Source organism: Eubalaena glacialis, chromosome 8, assembly GCF_028564815.1.
Source record: "Eubalaena glacialis isolate mEubGla1 chromosome 8, mEubGla1.1.hap2.+ XY, whole genome shotgun sequence".
Classification (NCBI taxonomy): Eukaryota; Metazoa; Chordata; class Mammalia; order Artiodactyla; family Balaenidae; genus Eubalaena; species Eubalaena glacialis.
This window is the reverse complement of record NC_083723.1, coordinates 24,330,745-24,353,858: the sequence shown is the minus strand read 5'-3', so window position 1 is coordinate 24,353,858 and position 23,114 is coordinate 24,330,745. Positions and strand designations below refer to the sequence as shown.

General features: G+C 36.1%; 1 protein-coding gene across 1 annotated transcript in view; it reads left to right on the top strand.

Moving 5' to 3' along the window:
* The window catches only part of LOC133097016 (guanine nucleotide-binding protein G(t) subunit alpha-3-like), a 47,644-nt gene extending 30,848 nt beyond the window's left edge, over nucleotides 1-16,796 (top strand). The window contains 6 exon segments of the mRNA XM_061199017.1: nucleotides 4,448-4,576; nucleotides 14,018-14,144; nucleotides 14,341-14,476; nucleotides 14,820-14,852; nucleotides 16,613-16,759; nucleotides 16,762-16,796. Of these exon segments, the coding sequence (XP_061055000.1) occupies nucleotides 4,448-4,576; nucleotides 14,018-14,144; nucleotides 14,341-14,476; nucleotides 14,820-14,852; nucleotides 16,613-16,759; nucleotides 16,762-16,796 (607 nt within the window).
* Nucleotides 16,797-23,114: the final 6,318 nt, after the last annotated feature.

Here is a 23,114-nt window from a genome sequence, read left to right as displayed (position 1 = left end):
GCTTTACATTTTATCATACTAAAAAGCAAGTGAAGAGAAAGAAAAAAAGATCAAGATGATGTAAATAAGATGTAAAAAACATAACCACAGGAGCATTTTAAATAACTAATTTTGAACCTATATGTCTGAGAAGATATATATGTTGTAAATATTTTCTCCCAATTAAAAAGATTTAATCCTTACACACTAAGTTCAACATGAACACAGACTGGTAACATGCACACTGAGGTCTTGGGCTATTCACTTCATCTCTATTCAAGTTACTAAAATCATCTTCTAAAATGACCTTATTAATGATACATGCTTTGGCTCCATTGGTTTGATGGGCATGATATAGCATTTTAGAAGAAAGTTATGTATTGATTTGAAAAACATTTGTATACTGTGGGATTCTTTTTGAGTCTCAAGCAAGATTATATAATTTTCACAACTAATATCAACCAGTTAGCAATGTTTAGCCATAAGGAAATTAGGATGTTGTAACAATGTTTATAATTTCATTATCAAAATGATTTTAAATTTCCATTTTAGTAAGTGGTCCTTGACCTGTCCCATGGTTACATGCTTATAAGCATGTGTGCACATGCATGTAAATATAACGTACTTATTCTATATTTCTGTCCATGCATATGAATGTGTAAAAGGGTACAAATAACAGTTCTTCTGAGGCTCCCAACAGAACATGCTAGCAGTACTTTAAAAAACAGTTAAGTAAAAGTTAAACAAATGAAAGATTATTTGAGGACAGAACAGTAAAATTTGCATGATGCTTCAGATTTTTAAGCATAACGAGTAGGAGGATTATGGAGAGAAAACAAACCATATAAATTCTAGGAAAACATAACAACAGTCTTCTGTGATTGTTCATTCGTTTTCATTTTAAATTCCAAAATCCAATGGACATATTGCCCTTGGAGGAAAGTCCTACTCTTATCTCTCTGATGACCTAGAGAATGGATATCATCCTGTGATTACATCAACAATGTTTTAATACTACTCTATAGTATAAAACATTGCTTTTTGATATGAATCATTGACAAAGGCAGTCACAATCAGAAACTGAATTATGGAATATTCTCATAAAATGTTGCTTAGCAATGTTCTGGGGAGAGAAGAAGAGAAGGATAGTTCAGTACTTGTAATTCATACATTTAGTTTCAGATACACATTACTGGGTAAACATTTTCCCTTAAAATAATGTAACTTGTATTTGCAATTATATTATCATTACGTTTACCAAATTATTTGCTCTTTGATAACAAAAAAATTTTACATATTGTATACCCAAAATGGGCAAATAGAATGACATTTTTTAATTTTTCCTAGACTTTCTAATCTTTAATTTTAGCTTTTTTCTTTGTTTTTTGACACATAAAATATATTTTTCACTGGGACTATCACATTTCAGATTCATATTAAAAGCATTTGTTTGTTCTTCAAGTTTAACAAATCTACACAATATCTATTTGCATCTATTTTTGTGAATGTCGCCAGTAATGTAATGATTTTTAACCACTCACATCGATTTGCAAAGAGCCGTAGAATAACGACAGAAAAAAGAAAGTTTTCATTTAAAATTTAAAAATTTAAATGTTAACTTTCTTTTCCCTTAGGGATTCTTAAAAGGAAGATTAAGTAAAAGCTTGCTAAGAAAAATAGGTGAATGGCCATTGCTTTCTTCCAAAAATTAACAGCCGATTTTTTTCTTTCAAATACTTAATTACATTCACGTTTTAAAACTAAATACACTCTCAGATTGATAACACATCCATTTTATTTCATATGCATTATATAGGGCAGGGGTCTTTCTCTTCCTTCTCCTCACTTCCTCTCTACCTCCCCTCCGTCTTTTCCTTTCTTTCCTTCCTTCTGTCTATTTATTCATCCACCCGTCCATCCATCCATCCATTTTTTTTGTGAAAGTGAGATATTTGTTATTCTCTCAAACCTAGCAACCCTTTAAGTTGAGGCCAGCAAAGAGGTGAGTCCTAATCAGAGAATGTTGTTTGTTGGCAACATAACAACCCTCCCCTAATCAGTACTAGCAAACTGAAAGAAAAGGGTCATGACAGTGGGAAAAATTTTAATTAATACTTCATGGTTTGCTGATTGGGCTGTCCAGTGTGTGACTTAAACTCCACATTTAAAGATTCAACATGGACTTTACTAGCAGAATACTATTTTTATATGATTAGAAAAAGAATCAGGTATTTTTTAAGTGATTTGAGCTATATGTATTCAGGGCCTTAAGTTTTAGACCACAGGCTTGAGCACCCAAATTCTATATTTGTTTATTAAAATGAACATCTTAAATGCAAATTTGTCACTCTGCTACTGCTTCTGCTTTGCTTGAGATCATTTATGCATGCAAATAAAAGTACATTAAAATGTGTCTTTACCAAAGCATTCATTTAGCTATCATTAAAATGAATTTAATCTCTATCATGGCAGGTATGTTTTTGTTTGGTTTGGTTTGGTTTGGTTTTTGCTGCTGCATGAACCAGCTGACCAGTAGTATACTACCACATATGCAGCCTGAGTTAACAGGAAATTCACCAAGGACCTGGCTTCAAAAATCGAAAATAGATAAACTAGAACATTTTTCCAATACTTTCTTCTGATATTTCTATCTTGATTTGTCTTTTTTAATAAAATTAAACTTTATTAGGATAAAACATGGTGATAAATTTTCACATTATACATGTATGTGTTTCTGAAGTGTGACTGTCTATTGGTCCTTGGCCAAAATCCCTTTGAGGCACTTGGCAATTCTTAGTTTATTTCAGCTTAAAATCAGAAAGATCCTCCAAGAATAAATTATCTATATTGCTGTTGAATTTATTAAAAAATAAAATAAAATAGCATTGGCTTTCAAGGCATTGTGCTAGGCGCTAACGCATATAGCTCTTCAGCTTAGTCCCTGAAAACTTCAACTGCTGAGTAATAACTAATATTCAGTTAGATTATACCTCTCAAATTCTGTCTAGATGGATGCATGCCCATTATGATCTTTCTATTTAGGTTATATGTATAAACTTGGTTCAATATAATGGGCAATTTTGTCATTAAAAACCTTACCAGGCTATTGCTATCTCTATTTAACAATTTTATAGAAATAGCCATATTGCTAAGCTCCTAAAGCCTTAGTATCAAAAGTGTATAATAAGTGATTTTCAACCGTTTTTAAAGCAGTAAAACAGTTTGTTTTAGTCCAAGGACATGATCTGGTTTGAAGGATGAAGCTAAGAACAGTTTGTTTCCTCTAATCTAACAGACTCTTCTAGAGCACACAGCTTAATCAGATTCACTCCTGCCTCTCACCACCCGTGAGAGATCCTGTGGGCAAAAGGAGGACAGTATTTCTCCTGGTAACAGTAGGGCTTTTAAATATGGCCTCTGGTGAAGAGTGAAGGACACACTGAGGCACTGATGGAAGCGAAGAGGAGGTTGGAGAGGATACAGTGTGGAAATTCAGCTTGCTATCCCCAGGAGTGTGATTCGGGAGTGGGTCAGCAATTGCATGAACTAGTTCCAGCATGAACCAGCAAGAAAGTCAAAAGTTTCTTCTGTTACTGAGCTAACTGGATATAGTCATGGTTCTTAATGAAAACTATTCCGATTCTTAAACTAAACAATCCAGGAGAAACAACACAACCACCATCAAATTATGACATTAAAACCAGTCACTCTCTTAAAATTTGAAGGGCCTACATACAAACAACAGCCTTTTGAGACTAGTCTAGTGACCATCATTACAAGGTAGCATTTTGGGGGATGATCTAAGTCCTATAAGGGGGCTTCCCTGTGGCGCAGTGGTTGGGAATCCGCCTGCCAATGCAGGGGACATGGGTTTGATCCCTGGTCTGGGAGGATCCCACATGCCGCGGAGCAACTAGGCCCCTGCGCCACAACTACTGAGCCCACAAGCCACAACTACTGAGCCCACGAGCCACGGCTGCTGAGCACGCGTGCCTAGAGCGCATGCTCCACTACAAGAGAAGCCACCGCAATGGGAAGCCCGTGCACCGCAACGAAGAGTGGCCCCTGCTGGTCGCAACTAGAGAAAGCCCGCGTGCAGCAATGAAGACCCAACGCAGCCAAAAATAGATAAATAAAATAAATAATAAGTCCTATAAGGAGAGCTTTCTTCTCAAATGTCTATTCAGACGCCAGTGAATCCATCACATCATCCTTATAAAATACAAGCTAAGGCAGCATTCATCCTTTAAAAAAGGTCCCACAGGTCAGCTGTGTGTCACACTCAGTGCTCTGCAATATCCCAGCCACCATGTTCTTGTAATTCTGAGGAGCAGAGTTTGAAAAGCACCAGTCTGGAGTTTAATAATTTTAATGGACTCTAAACTAAAAATTCATTTGTACTCAATACTGATATCTTCTAGTACAAAGTTAAAATTATATATGCTATTTTGTTTGTTTTTCTTATTAGCTACCTGAACGATTTGGACAGAATAGCAGCTCCTGGCTACGTCCCAAATGAGCAACATGTTCTACACTCTCGAGTGAAAACAACTAGAATCACTGAAACTCAATTCTCCTTTAAAGACTTGCATTTCAGGTATGATCCAATGTCTTTTTGAACTCTCAACAGAAATATGCATCAGACACAATATTTCTTCATGGAGAAGAGCTGTAACCCATGGTCAAGTGCAGTGAGTCCTTGGGCATGCTCACTAGGCCTCAGGTACTTTCAGTACCACTGTCTTTCATTGCCCTCCTGTAGCTCTACATGCCAACCCTCATCCTGAGCCTCATCCTTTCCCTCCAGTAAAAGTGCCTCTGTCTTGAGCAGGTGGAAGCTAGATTTTATTTTCCTCATAGTTGAAACTGATATCCTACTTTGAAAAAAAAAAAAAGGAAATATATTTAAATAACATTTAACCAACAGGTGCCAGGGATCGTATTTCCTGTGCCTTCCTACTCTCCCATTTGCTTGAAATATTCTTAATTTGTTTTCTTAATTTTAAAAAATGCAAATAATTGAGAATTATTTGAATGTGACGCTATTTACTGGAATAACAAGGCCTATTTTATAAGCATGGTTTGGGTATAAAAATGAGTCCATTATTTTCATTGCTGTTGCATTATCAAGACACTCCTAGAAATTCTATTGTAAAATTACTCATTTACTATACCGAGAAATAGAAATCCATACCAGACTGTTAGAAAATGGCCCTTGACACTTAAGTACTTCTCCCTATGATTGCAGATGAGATGGAGTATTCAACATTAAAACCATGTTCTAGATGTACCCCTTGGTAATGAAAAAACATCAGTAAAAACATAGTTCAGTCATTCATGTACGTGATAATGGAAATATTTTTTAAAAGTATAAAAACTAAAAAAAAAGGTGACATGAATTATTTGTATCCATTTATGAGGAAAATTTGTTTCAGTGGGATCAAAGTTTAATATTTTTTAAGTATTAAAACTACTGACACATAATATCTCATTAGAATAGTTATTATTTGGATGGCCAGGATATTTTCAAGTTAATATGGAAGAAAGCCCTTCAAAATTTACCCCTCATTTTCAGGCCCACAAATAGTTAATTTTCTGAAAGATGAACCAAAGATCAAACCAGGATAAAGGAACTGCAAAGACTGGGATGGACATCTCTCTTGGCAAATGTAAGCTGTTTGTCTTCGGGCTTGTCATCACTGTGGTACAGTTCCTCTTTAGCAACTACTTTCTCCAGACTCCTGATCTTTGGTCCAGTTTTCAGAGTTTTCCTTTGAGAACCCAAGTCCAATTCCTCCTCTCTGCCCCTCCTAAGCCTGTCCAAGCATTTGTGGCACACTCACTTTTCTCTCTTACTCTCCTTTCTCCTCTACAAATTTCTCACTGAAACACAGACTAGAAGCTGAGTGTAGGCCTTGGGGCTAATTCTACCAAGGTCCCAATCCCAGGTTCTCCATTAATTAGCAGCAGTTTTTGAGGAATAAAGCTACTTTTTCTTTACTTGCCTCATGAGGTTGTTGTGAAGATTATTTGAAATGAAGTACCAGCACAGAGTTATAACTTGGTGTTCGCTTACCTTACATAAGCTAATGGAATTTTCTGGATCCTAGATTGTCTGGATCATAATAAGCCACTTTTAAAACTTAATGCCGCACACTGAACACCTAGAAGCTCCCAATCCCGGTCATTCTCTACAGCATCAACCAATTCAGTATCTTGTCAGAAATAGTCACTAGCATGAATTATCTTTTTAATACATCTGTTCCTTGAACATTCCAAGCCTTAGAGTCTTCACACTTACTGTTCTCCTTGCCTAAAATGCTCTGACCCTGGATCTCTGCAAGGACTGGCCTCTTCTTATCACTAAGTTTCCAAATCAAAGGCTGTCTCCTCATGGAGCCTTGACCATCCTATCTACTAACAATCCCTTAATATCCCTGTCACTACTATACCCTGCAGAGTGTGGGTAAGCACATAAGAACAAGCTCTCAGGAGTGGGGGGAGGGAGGGCAGCCTGATTTTTGGCCCTTGATGAGTCCCTGGGTGTAAACACCCTGACAATAGCCAATTTCAACCTACCAACATGATGTCACTAAATGTAGAGTTGGGAAGAAATACGAACAAACAGTTCTTTCTAGCCGCGCCAATGTGAGCCAGTACCATTACACAACTGATAATATTACACTATTTTTCTCTTTTTAAACGTACCAATATATGAAATTGCCTTGTTTCTTTATCAGTTTGTTCTTTTTGCTTCTATTTCTGCGTCGCGTGCTCTGAGCTCCAGAAGGCCAGGGGCCATATTTGCTTACAACTCTATTTCCTGTGATTATCACACTGACTAACCCAGAGCAGGCACACAGTCAATCCTGGCTGGAGGAATAAATGTACTATGCCAGGCAACTATGAACACTACCTTCACACCCTTACTGTAACACGATGAATGGGCATTGCTATCCTTACGTAGGATAAATGGTCAAGAAATGGAGGCTAAAACAAAGTAAAAGGTTTCCCCAAGATGATACACAGAAGTGCTAGAAATGTGATTAAAAGGCATATCTTCCTAACTTGAAATATCACACTTCTTACACTGCTTATCACTGATGGGCTATAAGGTAAATTGGGCTGGAAACCATTATTTTTCTGTACAGTAAGTGCTTCCTCCAGTGTTGTTGGTCATTCACAATTCCCTTCAGAGAGAAGAGGGAAGGGGGAATAAAACAACAGCCTATTGGGGAGGTATCTTTCAGTTGTCAGGGCTCTGTGGTACTTCACCAGTCTGTGTTTCTAAAACGAGGGTAGATGCGACAATTGCCAATGAACACATAAAACCTCAGAAAATCATGTTCATTTCCTGAAACATCAAGTTCACTCAGTACCAAGTAATATCATATTCATACATTTTTTAAAATCATTTTTTGAATATTATACAGCATTTGCATTAGGATGCTAGACTTACATCAGTGCATCATCATTTTCCTGTCCTTTTGTAATTCTCTGGTTAATTTTGTAAAGCATTTTAAGTTGTATAAGTGATCTATTCTACTTTCGTACATCACCGGCCCTTATGAAGGAATGAGAAAGGTCTTGCTAATTCTCTATTACAGTATTGATGTTAAAATGTAAGATGCTTGTGAATTGGATTGTGAAGCTCAGTTAAGACTTATTTTGACATAACATTTTCTATACTATGCAACTATTACCTCTTTCGCACCCACTAAAACAGGTTTTGAGCTCTTTTGTTTTCTTAATAGGTTTTGCTTTCTCTCTGGCTTAAGAGGGTGTGTTATTAAAGGCACTGTCTATGAGGAAGAGAATGTGGAGAATTTCTCTAAAAACAAATATTTAAACAATAAAATTTTGAAAATACTTAAATTTTACTATAAAACGTAAAAAACACAGCTATGCATACTTTTAAGGAATTATTTTAATCATTTAAATACATTTTTAAGTTTCGTCACAGCAATTGAGATATATTAATCCCTTAATAAATTCTCACAGCTAAATCACATTTTTTCAAGTGCTAAATAGGATTATCCTAAAGCACATAGGCTTTTGCAGTGTAAAATTTCATAGTATTTCAAAATAGGAATTGTAAAAATAAGGTACCTTCCAACTTCATTTCAGTAAGTGCCCAGGTACTCACATTAGCATTGATTTGTATTCACATAGCATAAATCACCCTAAGACTATTTAAAACTAAAGACTTAATTTACATATTAAATTCAAGAACTGTAGAATTTTAAACAGGAACATCAAAATGAAAAAGTTCTCTCTGTCAAAGTATTGTATCATCCTCATGTATCACCTAATTTAATGCAAATTTCCTTAGAGCTCTTATCAAACCAGAACTCCAACTGTCAAACTGGTAAAATTAATTCTCTTTACAGAAGTTACTAAGTAAACAGAAAATGCAATGCAAATGTGAGCCCTTTTATTGCTATAAAATAATTCCGCAGGGCAAAGAACTTACATATTTACAAGGATTTATCAGTTGTAGAGAAGTCCTTTCTTCCTAATTGCTTTATGATTAAAAAATAGAAATGAAAGGACATAAAACTATACGGAAGCTAGGGAAAAGAGGTCAGCAACCATTGCAACATAGAGCTTTAGATTTTGTACCTGTGACATAACAATTTGCAACAGTGTTTAGTGGATCTATGGTATGAAATAAATTATAATTGTTTTGAATTTAAAGTTGAATCATGTGCACTATGTTCCTTTCTGTGGGAGTATGAGACAGCTTAGGAGTGAGTCTGGTTGTCTACCCAGCAGCTATATCCCAACTTAGCTTTGTTATTCTCTATTAGATCTCACATAGCAGTAACTCATGTATAACTACACCCTTGTTTCAGGTATGTTCATGGTTAATGTTACCAAAATTATAAGCTATATAAGATGATGTCTAATTTATTCTCATGATAGAATTTACTTTAATGACTTTAAAAATTATATTATTCAATAATCAGAGAATTATCTAGTGGGCATTTTAAGTTACACACACACATTTAGTAGGAAATATATGATGGTATTAACAATTATGGGAGTCTAGAGACCCAGGTTCCCTTATGGTTGTAAATCCTTTTGATTCTGTTTTTAATAACAAGCAATTAAGGGATTTAGAATGACCTCTGTGCATATACTTTTTAACTGCAAGCATCTGCCCTAATCTATTTTCAGAACTGGGTACCAGGGAAAGACTTGGTTAAGCCATTTTGCTGTGGCTGTGTAGTGGTGACACAGATCTGTTGGCCCTGACATAGGTAGCCACCTTAGGATTTTATACCTAGACTTGTTGTGCTGATCAATTTATAATGTATATAAATGTCAAATCACTGTGTTGTACACCTGAAATAATATAATTTTGTATGTCAACTATACTTCAATAAAAAATTTTAAAGTTATACCATTTCTGATATAGTCAAATATGTTGAATAAATCCCATTCAACAGAATAGTTTAAAATAAATTTCTACTCAGATTAGATCCTGTTTTTCTGTGGTCAAATATATAAATGATGTCAGAAATTGTTATTTTTCCAAGAGAGTCACATGCATATAGGATGAGCAAAGACATCTCACAAATAAATTAGCTGCAGTAACATTATTAATTTTTAGCTATCTTAGACTATTCAATGAGTTTGCAAACACTATAAAGGGCATATTATTCCATAATAGTCTATTCTGATATGAAATGTAAATAATCTTGTGTGGCCAAATATTTAGCCAACTGTTTAACTAATAAAACTCAATAACTTTCCCAACTGTTTAAAATGGACTATAAAACTCAACTGTTTAGCCAACTGTTTAATATAAAGCCATAAAACTCTGATGGCTTGCAATATATTAATATCATGGGCAGTTTAACAAATAATTGATGTTCAGTTGTCGCTAAAAAGCCTAGCCTGTGAATTTTTAGTTACATCATACATTTCAGGAATTTAAACCCATTTTCTTTACTATTTAAGAATCCTTACTTAAATATCAGACTTAAGGAAACATGTATTACATACATACATACATACATAAATAAGTAAATAAATAAATAAAACCTTTCCAAAATGAGAATTCCAAGTTCCATTTAAAGTCTCTAAAGCTCTAGTTATCTTAACTATTCAGGGAATTAAGGTTATTCAAGCTATATCACATATCCATTCACGTCATTAATTATCCCAGTAGATTTGGCCAATCCAGATATTCAGTCAGCAAGTATACAGGTTTTCCTCTGATTTCCATTACTGTTTTTCTCAGAATAGTTATGATGGAGTGTATATTTACATTTCTTCCGTGCTCCACTTTGGGAATCTCCAAATTTTTTCAGTGGTTATAATGCCTTACACCTCTAAACTAAGCCCCAAATTAAAATTTAGATGAAGAGCTAAACATGAAAAGAGAAGTGTAAAAAACAAATTACAACAGCAGCAAGACAAAATGTAACCTTTCTTAGAGCTAACGTAATATCCAGGAGAATCAATATAAAAGCAAAACTCCAGCCACTGGTCTGATTTGCTATATTAGCATTTCAGTTCAATAATAGCAGACAGCATTAGAGAAACGGTCAATGCTCTCTGGACCTATGTCCTAACGTCAATCTGCACAGAAAAAAAAAACCAACTATTTATCAAGTGAGTCATAAAATAAGAGGATTATTAGCATGCAATCTAAGATAGACTTTCAGAAGCCATTTTACCAACATGAATAAAACCCAAAGACTGAGTAATCTTTGTCCTCCCTTCCTTGGGAGAGAGCTAAGCATATTTAAACATGTTTATTAGAGGCTATAAGATGTGTTGAGAGAACAGTGGGCTAAGGGTCATATTACATAACTTATACCCCTTACCAACTGTGTATATTTGACTGAAGAGGAGAATAGCTCTCTCTTACACATAGGTGTTAATATCAACAGCAGGCTACAGAGAAGCTGAATTATCAAACTCAGGAGATAGCCAGAAGGTCCATTTAAAGAATGCAACAAAACCATTGGGAAGGGGAAAGTTTTAAAGTTTTGCCCAGTCACCTGTTCAATAACACAAAGAGTTACTGTCTGACCTGGGGAAAGAAGACTCCCTAACAAAGATAATTCCAATCTACTTGGTGAGGGTTTGAAAGCTAACAGTAGACACTATTTAGTACTAGTTAGACACCTCTAGTCTAAGTAAGTAGACTTAACGAGCTTCACAACAAAGCTTAACAACGTTCACAGTGTAACTGTCATACACAAAGAACCTATCACGGCGCCTGGTACACAGCAGACTCAAATATCAGTTGAATTAATAAACCTCGGGCAAGTTGCTTAAAGGGCTCATAAAAAAATAGGAATAATAACTGTACCTATCTTATAAGTTTATGGTGAAGTTTAAATAATTGTTGGTTAAAAGTTTAAAAGTCTGAATGCATATTTATTATCCTTGCTTCCATAAGAATGCTTACTGAATTTTAAAAATTAAATTTGTTGGCTAATTTTTACATAATATAACCTAAAGTCAATACCGTCCTCTTCCTCCACTTTTATCACAAGTCTGAAACTGCAGAGGATGTGGTAATTAGCAGCACTTATAATAGTCTTTATTGTCACTGAATTTAAATTTCCAAACCACATAGCGATTGAATTCCTAAACGTTGTCTTCAATATTGTGAGCAACTTCTCTTTCAATCTACTATTAAATGGAGTGATTTTGCATTGGTACATATATATATTTGAGGAATTTTAGTTCTATATATCTGTTCTCCACTTGGTTATGTGAAAGGTAAAGTACTAACACTACAATGTGTTGTACTTTTGATTATCTTCAGTAAGTCAGCTGGTTGACGTTTAATACCCCAACATAGTTATTACCTTTGAAATCTCTGTACAGCTAGGATGCTCCCTGGTACTTAATATCTTAGGATTAAGCTATTATGAAAGCCCCATAATTTTTCCTTTGCCTCTGCTCTCTTCCTCATCAAATCTATCTTCTGAACTCAGATCAAAGTGACTTACCATAACAATAGGCAAACAAAAACAAACAAATGTTAATTCCCTACCCCCAAATCTCCTATAGATCCCCATTGACTACAATATAAAAACTAATCTTCTCAAGTAATGTAAAAGACACAGTAAATCTATTTCTGGCCTAACACCTCAGGCTTACTCCAACCTGCTCAAAACTTTTGCTCTTGCTGCCTCTATTCTTTTTACACAACTATCATCTTCTGCAGTTTCTGATCACTCCATTTCAAATTACAACCCACCCTCTACACTTCCTATCAGATACTGATATCCTAAGTGTATTCACACACCCACACACAAACACACACGCACATAAACACCACCATCATCCACTTAGAAGGTTCTCAAGACTGAGTCATCTCTGGCACCTGAAATATAATAAATGCTCAATAAATAAATATTTGTTGAATAAATGAATAAGTATCAGGCCATATACCTCAATGTTTTTACCTTAATCTTCACATTTCTAAAAATATAATTATTTGCCCCAAGCATGCCATGTTCTCTCATTCTTTGATGACTTGTACATGCACTTTTTGTAAAAATCCTCCCCCCATTCCATTAACATGGATTCTATTCATTTATTTGCAAGTATTTATTGCATGTCTATTATGTGTTAGGCACAGTGCCTGGTACTGGGAATATAGCCATCACTAATATAGATAAGGTCCCTGCCCTCATGAGGCCACTATTCTATTAGGGAGATGATAGCTATTAAACATGTGAAAAAATAAACCACTTATTTATAGATTGTGACAGTTACTACAAAAGAAATAAAGAGAGTGATACAATAGAAAGTAAATGGGCAATGGAAAGAGTTAAGAATTTACATGGACACTCAAGGTGGTTACTTGTGAAGGAGATATTAAGACCTGAAAGTTGAGAAAGAAGCAGCCTTATGGAAGGAAGAAAGGAACTGTGTCACGTGGAAAGAAGATGAACTACACAAAAGTCCTGAGATAGCAAAAAGTTAGATTTATGTTAAAGGAACTGTTACATGGTCCCTCAGGCTGATTTAAATCTTCCTCTGGGCTCACATTTTACCTTATATATTAGAATATTACATAATATTATAATAATGTATTTTTCTCTTTACAGGACAGCAAGCTCTTTGAAGATAGTGACCAGTCCTTTTTTTTTTTTAAGTGGGAAAGGCAATTTTAGTAACAATTCAAAATTCAGAAGCCATAAAGAAGAAAAGAACATTTATAAATAAAATTATATAAAAATAAAAGTATATGGAAAAAACCACCATACGCAATAGCAAGTGACAATACACAGGGAATACATAGATAAACTGTGAAAACATGGACAAAAAGTTAATTCCCTTATTTTATGTTAGGAAAAATCCAAGAACCTTACAGAAAGGAGTTCAAATGATGTTGTAAGCTTTTAACACTTACGAGACAAATGCTGTATTTACTCAATCATTAAAGCAACCTCACAATATAGGTATTGTTATTATCATTTATTCGTCAGGAACCTAAGGTGCAGAGAGGTTAAGTAACTTGCCCAAGGTTATCCAGCTTATAGGGGACAGAGTGACCATGTCCTTTTATCCTTGTGTTGGTAGGCCTAGCACAGTGTCTAGTACATAGAACACAAATGATAATTGAATGAATGAATGGAGGTAAGAGGAGCTAAGAGAATAGGGAAGACTCGTAGTATCAGAACTATGGTAGCTTCCAATCTTCTTGTGGGCTCTGGATATTTAAGAATATACATAGACTTTGATCAAAATCCCTAAGATCAATAGATGTCTTACTAAAACTCTAAACTACTGTAAATTTTCCAGTTGCTCAAAGTCAGTATGTGAATTATTTTGCTCCAGCCTGCATGAATACCAAAAACATAAATAAATGTTCTCTTTTTCTCTAGTCCTTGAGCTGCAAATTGGCCAAGCAAGTCTTACTTTATAATCAGTAAAAACTGAAAGACTACCTTTTAAACAGATGGGAGCATTCATTTATAAGTCCAAATGTTCATCTTAATGTAAATTTTGGAGGATATTTGTATGATTCTTTATTCTGTTATTTTTGTTTTTTTTAAAGAATGTTTGATGTAGGTGGACAGACCTGAGAGAAAGAAATGGATTCACTACTTGAAGGAGTTACATGAATTATATTTTGTGCTGCACTCAGTGCCTATGACATGGTCTTGGTGGAAGATGAAGAAGTGGTAAATGTAAAAGGAAAACATGGTCAAGGTAAAAAATAAGCAGTTGTGCTTTCCAATATGAATACCCCATTTCCCAACTCAGTTAAGACCTTCCAAAGACAGATGTTATTTCTAGATCCTTGTTCATAATGCCCACCATTAATATCTTGCAAATAACAATCCTACACATTTTCATCTTTTATATCTAACAGAACAGAACAGAATGCATGAAAGCCTTCACCTGTTCAACAGTATCTGTAATCACAAGTACTTTGCAACCACCTCCAGTGTCCTGTTTCTCAATAAAAATGACCTCTTTCAAGAAAAAGTAATCGGGCTTCCCTGGTGGCGCAGTGGTTGAGAATCTGCCTGCCAATGCAGGGGACCCGGGTTCGAGCCCTGGTCTGGGAAGATCCCACATGCCGCGGAGCAACTGGGCCCGTGAGCCACAACTACTGAGCCTGCGCATCTGGAGCCTGTGGTCCGCAACAAGAGAGGCCGCGATAGTGAGGGGCCCGCGCACCGCGATGAAGAGTGGCCCCCGCTTGCCACAACTAGAGAAAGCCCTTGCACAGAAACGAAGACCCAACACAGCCAAAAATAAATAAATTAAAAAAAAAAAAAATTCTATCATGAAGACTTTGATGTGAATTCTATTAAAAAAAAAAAAAAAAGGAAAAGAAAAAGTAACCAAAGTGCATCTTAGTATCTGCTTTCCAGAGTACAGTGGTAAGATACTTTTCTTTTAATTCCATAGTAGTAAAATTTTGTATAGAGATACATTTTTTCTATCTGGATCTTGATGTGTAATATTTAGGAGGTTGAGGCTTATGATACTTTTTTGAGTCATGTATATGATCCAACCTGGGAAGAATCTTACAAATAAAGAGGAAACCCTCTCTACACTGCCTGCATTAAAGCAAAGCTCTAATGAATAAAGGGGAGGTGGTTAGATAGACCAGGGTTGCTACTCTATGTAATGTATAATGACACTGCAAACTATATTATCTTAAACATTATAATAGGAGTGTAAATTGTATTCCAAATTGGCATTTTTTTATATATTTCCTAATGAAACCTTGGAATGTTGTACCTCAGTGGCTCTTCAAAGTCAGAATTAAGTCTCCGGAGGAATAGCTTGAATGAATGAGAAGAGTGACATCTATTTTTCCAATTTTCCTAGCTCCTAGAGTTTCAGTACTGACCCTCTTAGCCAATGACTATAAATGTCAGTTTCTCTAAAAGGGTTGTGTTTCTTTTGGAGACTTTTTTTTTCTTTTTGGTAAATAGTTATATGCCCTGTTGTTGATGAAATTGCGTAAGATGGAAATAGTTATGATTTAAACACAAATATAAACCCAATGTCACCACTTAAGATATGTGGGTAGCCCAGATGTGCCAGGGGTGTTGAATTGTGTCAAAGTAGCTGTTTGTGCTCATCTATAATGAGTACTTATATTTTTCTTATTTGTAAACATAATTATGTTTACATATTTATCATATGATTGAATATAATCATGCTTCTGTACTGAATGTTACCAATTAAATATAGAATCATAATTCAGGGCTGTATGTTTTCTTTTAAGTAATCATCTTTATTTCTCAGAGCAATTTTTAGTTTATGAAAAAAATAAACAGAAAAAAGTTTCTACATACTCCCTCTCTGGCCAGCTCCCACAATTTCCCCTATTATAAACATCCGGAAGTGGTGTGGTACATTTGCTACAATTGATGAACAGATATTCATATATTATTAACTGAAGTCCGTATTTTAGGTTAGGGTTAACTCTTTGTGTTGCACAGTTCAATGGGTTATGCCAAAGTCATGTCAATGTACCCACCATTACAGCATTATACAAAATAGTTTCACTGCCCTAAAAATGCCTGTGCTCCACGTCTTCCCTGCCCTCAACCCTTGAAACCATTCATCTTTTTACTATTTCTGTAGTTTTGCCCTTCCCAGAATGTCATAGAGCTGAAATCATACAGTAAGCGCCCCTCACTTTTTGGCTTTCATTCACACAATTCTTCGTCTCTCCTAGCTATCCCTCAACGTCCAGCTCAAATACCAACTAATTATGTAGTCCACTCATCTATAATTTCCATTCTTTTCTTCTTTTATTTCATATTAATACCCATGCACACAACACATGCACACATTTACATGCATAATCTTTGACATATATATGGGCTTTTTTACTCACTCACTTTGTTATATAAATATATTAGTGTTTCTGCCCTATTGTGAGCTTTTTGATGCAGAGGTTACATTTTAGCCACCTGAAGCCCCCACAGAGGTAAGCACAGTTCCCAACACAAAGTAGATGTTGTGTAAACCTCTGATAATTAACCATTGCCATTTTGATTTTTCAATCCTGAGAACATCAAATAGCACACAAAGTAAAATCCTAAAACTTATTGATATTACTAATAATTTTACGCTTTTTAAATGCAGTTAAAGTTTACTTCTTTAATTTTTTTTTAACAAGGTCCAAATACATTTGAAGATGCAAGGAACTACATCAAGAACCAGTTTCTAGACCTGAATTTAAGAAAAGATAAGGAAATTTATTCCCACATGACCTGTGCTACAGATACTCAAAATGTCAAGTTCGCGTTTGACACCGTTACAGATATAATAAAGAGAATCTGAAAGACTGTGGGCTCTTCTAATCAATCCTTTTTTCTTCCACTCTTGCTCATGTACACTTTTCAATACATAAAAGGTGCTGTGTGATGTGTTTAGTTTAATAGATATTAACTTGTATGACTAGTGTTGTATGGCAAAATTTTTCACACAAAAATTTTAATGTGTTGTCACCTGCATGTGGATAAGTTTTGATTTCTCTGAGATATTGAGGATTGGGGTGTCTTTGATGTCCTCAGTTCTGAAAACTGATACCTTTTGGTAACACGATAACTGTACATATCAGTGACACTGAATTTGCTTGGAAGTAAATTCTGCACTGTGGCCTATTTTTAATGATAGAGCAATGGGAAAAAAAGCAAGGTATTCCATATTACTTCCACTGGCCAGACTTTGAGAGGCATTCACTTTTGCTGATAACGTAACCATGCCTGTAACTGTAGAAACTATTCAAAGATGACGCATGTGGTGTTTTACTGGTGTTTATTTTACTGAAGACTCCTATTCAGCCACCTGCAAATGCAATGTTCACTATACATGTACCTGTTGATGGAAATTACATATGCAAAAGAAATGCATCCAATTTTTATTTGCTACTTTTCCTTAGAAAATAATCATTAATGCTGAATTTACCTTTAGAATTGAGGATTTCAATAATATATTTTTGCACCAATCTGACTGAAAATAGGGGCCCACGTGTGGTCAAGAACACAGCGTAAGGCTGCTCAGGCTGAACAAAGTCTTCAATGGAGTACCCGTTTCCTACATTTTATTCCAGAGCAGCATGGAACATTATTGTAATTGATGGTTTGGGGACAATACATCGAGACCTCAAGAGAAAAAAATAATTCAACGCCTTAGCACTAGTGTGTTTTGGCTTTGTGAATAAGAAGTAGGAAGTAAGAGTGAGTAATTAGGAGACTTTTTTAAAAGAGAAACATTGAACTTCTTGTTAGTAGTGTATCGTGCTGTCTAAACGTGACACCGGATGCTAGTGGTCAAAGCCTACTCTTTAAAAGCTAATTTGGTGCTTTACAAATAAAATCATTATTTATAAACAGAAAAGATGACTTTTTTAAAGTGTGCACTATTTACAACATATACTTTTTAAGCATGTCTGATATCATTTACTCTCTCCACTTGCAGAAGGTGATATATAAATCAGAATAGGAGATCCGTGCTTAAGATCTATAACTTCTTTGAAAAGAGAGCTAATTAGGTTAGTGTAACTAGATGAGATGAAAGGAACATAAATTAAGCAATTTGCGAATCTGTAGCTCAGGCGGATTTAGGTGGCCCTGTCTCAGTGTCACTACTTCACTGTTCTGTAACACATTTCCATTCTAAACATGCAAGAATGATCACTATTCAATCAGTAAGATTGACTAGAGTGTTTCTGGCTTTATTTTCAAAAACACAAGGAGTTATTAACAAATACAGTCAAATAAAAACGTTACTATAGTAAGAACAATTAATTTGAAATTTCTTTGCAAAATATAAGTTATTAAGGAGCCTAAGATACCAAAGACAAAAAGTGTACAAGAAAATATTTAGTTCAGGTATTCAATAAATTTTTCTGGCTAAGATCCATTATCTATATGACAACAACCCAACATTTTGCTAGGAGCTAGTCAATGCTTTGAGATCTTAAATTAAGATTAGAAATTCTGTCATTTCATCCATTGCTTTGTTTTTGTTCTCCTGCTCTACTTTAATCTGTTTTCCTCTAACAGTGTGAAAAGAATGTTCCAGAAAAGAATATTTTTTGAAATACTACTATTATAACTTAGATTTTGACTCTGACTTACCTTTAGGGTTCCTCTTTTAGATAACATAGGTAGAAAGGGTGAGGTCAGAAATGGTCTTTTAAAAATACATAACTCATTTCAATCTTTGCAAAAATTAACAGGCATCAGTATGTATTTATGAATATTGTTCTCTGAGAACTTTAAGAAATGTTAAATTACCAAACTAAAATTAGAGGTCAGTTTGGATTATTTATAAAAAAAAAAAAAAACCTGTTCAATTCCTTCCAATCCTAGAACTGAACTTTAAAAAACTTTTCTTCACAATCAAAAATAGTTGCTATGCTAAACGACAACTTTAATTAAGAGAAATTTTTAGTTGGAAAATATAAAATAAATGTTTCCATTATTTCTTTAATGATTGCACTCCTTAAAAATTGAGTCTATTTCTGATTTTACTTTTTAAATTTTTTAATAAAAAAGGGGTTGGAGTGGATACACAGTATTTTGGGTTAATTAAAGAAAGCAGCAAAATGGGAAATATGGGAAGATACACTTCAGCTGGAAGAAACTCACCCTGAGACCAGAAATGTTAAAGTTGGTTAGAATCAAAGCATCTGTTTCTGGGGGTGGAGTCAAGATGGCATACTAGGAGGACGCAGAATGTGCGTCTCCTCACAACTAGGGCACCTAAGGAGATGGGAGGAACCTCCAGTGACCGGATAGGACGTGGGGCGTGGGGAATGAGGGGGGAGGAGAAGTGGAGGCGGGACAGGACTGGCACCCCTGAGGGGCAGCTGGGGGAGGGGGAGGGATCCCACGCCCGAAGGGGGATGGTGGGGGGACCACTGGGAGGGCAGAGGATCAAAAGGGAGCGTGGCCAGGTTTCCCCTGCCCACTTGGACCCCCAGGAACTTGTTGAGATCCCAGGCCTGATCCTCTGCACACCTAGGCCCCCTCCAGCCAGCAGGTCCTGAGGGAGTGGGAGCAAAAGTAAAGGCCGGACCTCCAGGACAGCACCCCTGAGGGGCGGCTGGGGGAGGGGAGGAGTTTCTACACCCAGCAGGGCCCATCCACGGTTAGGGGTCCAGCGGCAGCAGCGATGGGGGAGACCCTGGGGGAGACAGTGGGGGAGGGGCATGAAGGAACGGAAGGGAATGGGGCCAGTGCTTTCCCTGTCCACATAGGCATCAGGGAGACTGTTGGGCTCCTGGGCCTAATCCTCTGCCCTCGAGCCTCCCTCCTACTGCACAGAACCCAAGCCCCACCCCTACACCCCCACCCAGGGCCCTACCTCTACACTCGGAGACCCCCTGTGAGACCCCCTCCAACGAGCTGGGCCTAAACCCCACCCACACACCCTCACTCACAGCCCTACCTCCAAACTCTGGAACCCCACACTCCAGAGGCCCTCCTTTCCCCTTCTGCACAGGTCCTAAGCAGAGGCCCCACCCCACGCTTGCACGTGGCCCTGCCTAGGCCCCGCACTATGCTCAATCATCACCCCCCCACCCGTCTAGGTCCTGCCCCCATAGCCAAGGCTTTTTTTTTTTCTTCTTTCCTCTTTTAGATTGGGGGTCTGTTTTACTTTGTTGATTCATTGTTGCTGATACTTTTATATTTTTATTTTTCCTAACAAATCTTTTATTTTTCTAATTTTATTTTATTCTTTATACTTTGTTAGTGATCTCTCCTTTTGGCTTGCTCTCTCCCCACCCTTATTTTCTTTTCTTTTTTCTGTCATGGTTTTATTTAACCTTGTTGCAGTTGTTTCAATTATAGTTTTATTTTTCCTAATATATTCTTTATCTTTCTAATTTTATTTTGTTTTTTATTCTTTGATACTGTACTGTACCTTCTTCTTCTTTTTTTTTTTTTTTTTTTTACTGTGCCACAGAGTTTGCAGGATCTTGGTTCCCAGGCCAGAGGTCAGGCCCAAGCTCCTGTGGTGGGAACTCTGAGTCCAAACCACTGGACTAACAAAACCTCAGACCCCAGGGAATATCAATCAGAGTGAGGCCTCCCAGAGGTCCTCATCTCAGCACCTAGGACCCAGCTCTATCCAACTGCCTGCAAACTCCAGTGCTGCATATCTCAGGCCAAACAACAAGTAAGACAGAAATACAGCACCACCCATCAAAAAAAAAAAAATGAAATGACAAAAAAATTTGTTACAGATGAAGGAGCAAGGTAAAAACCTACAAGGCCAAATAAATGAAGATGAAATAGGCAACCTACCTAAAAAAGAATTCAGAGTAATGACAGTAAAGATGATCCAAAATCTCAGAAAGAGAATGCAGAAAATACAAGAAACATTTAACAAGGATCTACAAGAACTAAAGAGCAAATAAACAGTGAGGAACAACACAATTACTGAAATTAAAAATACTCTGGAAGGAATCAATAACAGAATAACTGAGGCAGAAGAACAGATAAGTAACCTCAAAGACAAAATGTTGGAAATAACTGCCAGGGAGCAGAATAAAGAAAAAAGAATGAAAAGAATTGAGGACAGTCTCAGAGACGTCTGGGACAACATTAAACGCACCAATATTCGAATTACAGGGGTCCCAGAAGAAGAAGAGAAAAAGAAAGGGACTGAGAAAATATTTGAAGAGATTATAGTTGAAAACTTCCCCAACATGGGAAAGGAAATAGTCAATCAAGTCCAGGAAGGACAGAGAGTATCATACAGGATAAACCCAAAGAGAAACATGCCGAGACACATATTAATCAAACTATCAAAAATTAAATACAAAGAAAAAATATTAAAAGCAGCAAGAGAAGAGCAACAAATAACATACAAGGGAATCCCCATAAGGTTAACAGCTGATCTTCCAGCAGAAACTCTGCAAGCCAGAAGGGAGTGGCAGGACATATTTAAAGTGATGAAAGGGAAAAAATTAAAACCAAGATTACTCTACCCAGCAAGGATCACATTCAGATTCAACAGAGAAATTAAAACCTTTACAGACAGGCGAAAGCTAAGAGAATTCAGCACCACCAAACCAGCTTTACAACAAATGCTAAAGGAACTTCTCTAGGCAGGAAACACAAGAGAAGGAAAAGACCTACAATAACAAAACCAAAACAATTAAGAAAATGGTAATAGGAACATACATATCAATAACTACCTTAAATGTAAATGGATTAAATGCTCCAACCAAAAGACACAGACTGGCTGATGGCTACAAAAACAAGACCCATACATATACTGTCTACAAGAGAACCACTTCAGACCTAGGGACACATACAGACTGAAAGTGAGGGGATGGAAAAAGGTATTCCATGCAAATGGAAATCAAAAGAAAGCTGGAGTAGCAATACTCATATCAGACAAAATAGACTTTAAAATAAAGACTATTACAAGAGACAAAGAAGGACACTATATAATGACCAAGGAATCAATCCAAGAAGAAGATATGACAATTGTAAATATGCACCCAACATAGGAGCACCTCAATACATAAGGCAAATGCTAACAGCGACAAAAGGGGGAATCGACAGTAACACAATCATAGTAGGGAACTTTAACACCCCACTTTCACCAATGGACAGATCATCCAAAATGAAAACAAATAAGAAAACACAAGCTTTAAATGACACATTAAACAAGATGGACTTAATTGATATTTATAGGACAGAATACACTTTCTTTTCAAGTGCTCATGGAACATTCTACAGGATAGACCATATCTTGGGTCACAAATCAAGCCTCGGTAAATTTAACAAAATTGAAATCATATCAAGTATCTTTTCCAACCACAATGCTGTGAGACTAGGTATCAATTACAGGAAAAAAACTGTACAAAATACAAACACATGGAGGCTAAACAATATGCTACTAAATAACCAAGAGATCACTGAAGAAATCAAAGAGGAAATCAAAAATAACCTAGAAACAAATGACAACGAAAACACAACGACCCAAAACCTGTGGGATGCAGTAAGACCTGTTCTAACAGGGAAGTTTATAGCATTACACTCCTACCTCAAGAAACAAGAAACATCTCAAATAAACAAGCTAACCTTACACCTAAAGCAATTAGAGAAAGAAGAACAAAAAAACCCCAAAGCTAGCAGAAGGAAAGAAATCATAAAGATCAGATCAGAAATAAATGAAAAAGAAATGAAAGAAACAGTAGCAAAGATCAATACAAAACTAAAAACTGGTTCTTTGAGAAGATAAACCAAATTGATAAACCATTAGTCAGACTCATCAAGAAAAAAAGGGAGAAGACTCAAAACAACAGAATTAGAAATGAAAAAGGAGAAGTAACTGACACTGCAGAAATACAAAGCATCATGAGAGATTACTACAAGCAACTCTATGCCAATAAAATGGACAACCTGGAAGAAATGGACAAATTCTTAGAAAGATATAACCTTCCAAAACTGAACCAGGAAGAAATAGAAAATGTGAACAGACCAATCACAAGTAATGAAATTGAAACTGTGATTAAAAATCTTTCCAACAAACAAAAGTCCAGGACCAGATGGCTTCACAGGTGAATTCTATCAAACATTTAGAGAAGAGCTAACACCCATCCTTCTCAAACTCTTCCAAAAAATTGCAGAGGAAGGAACACTCCCAAACTC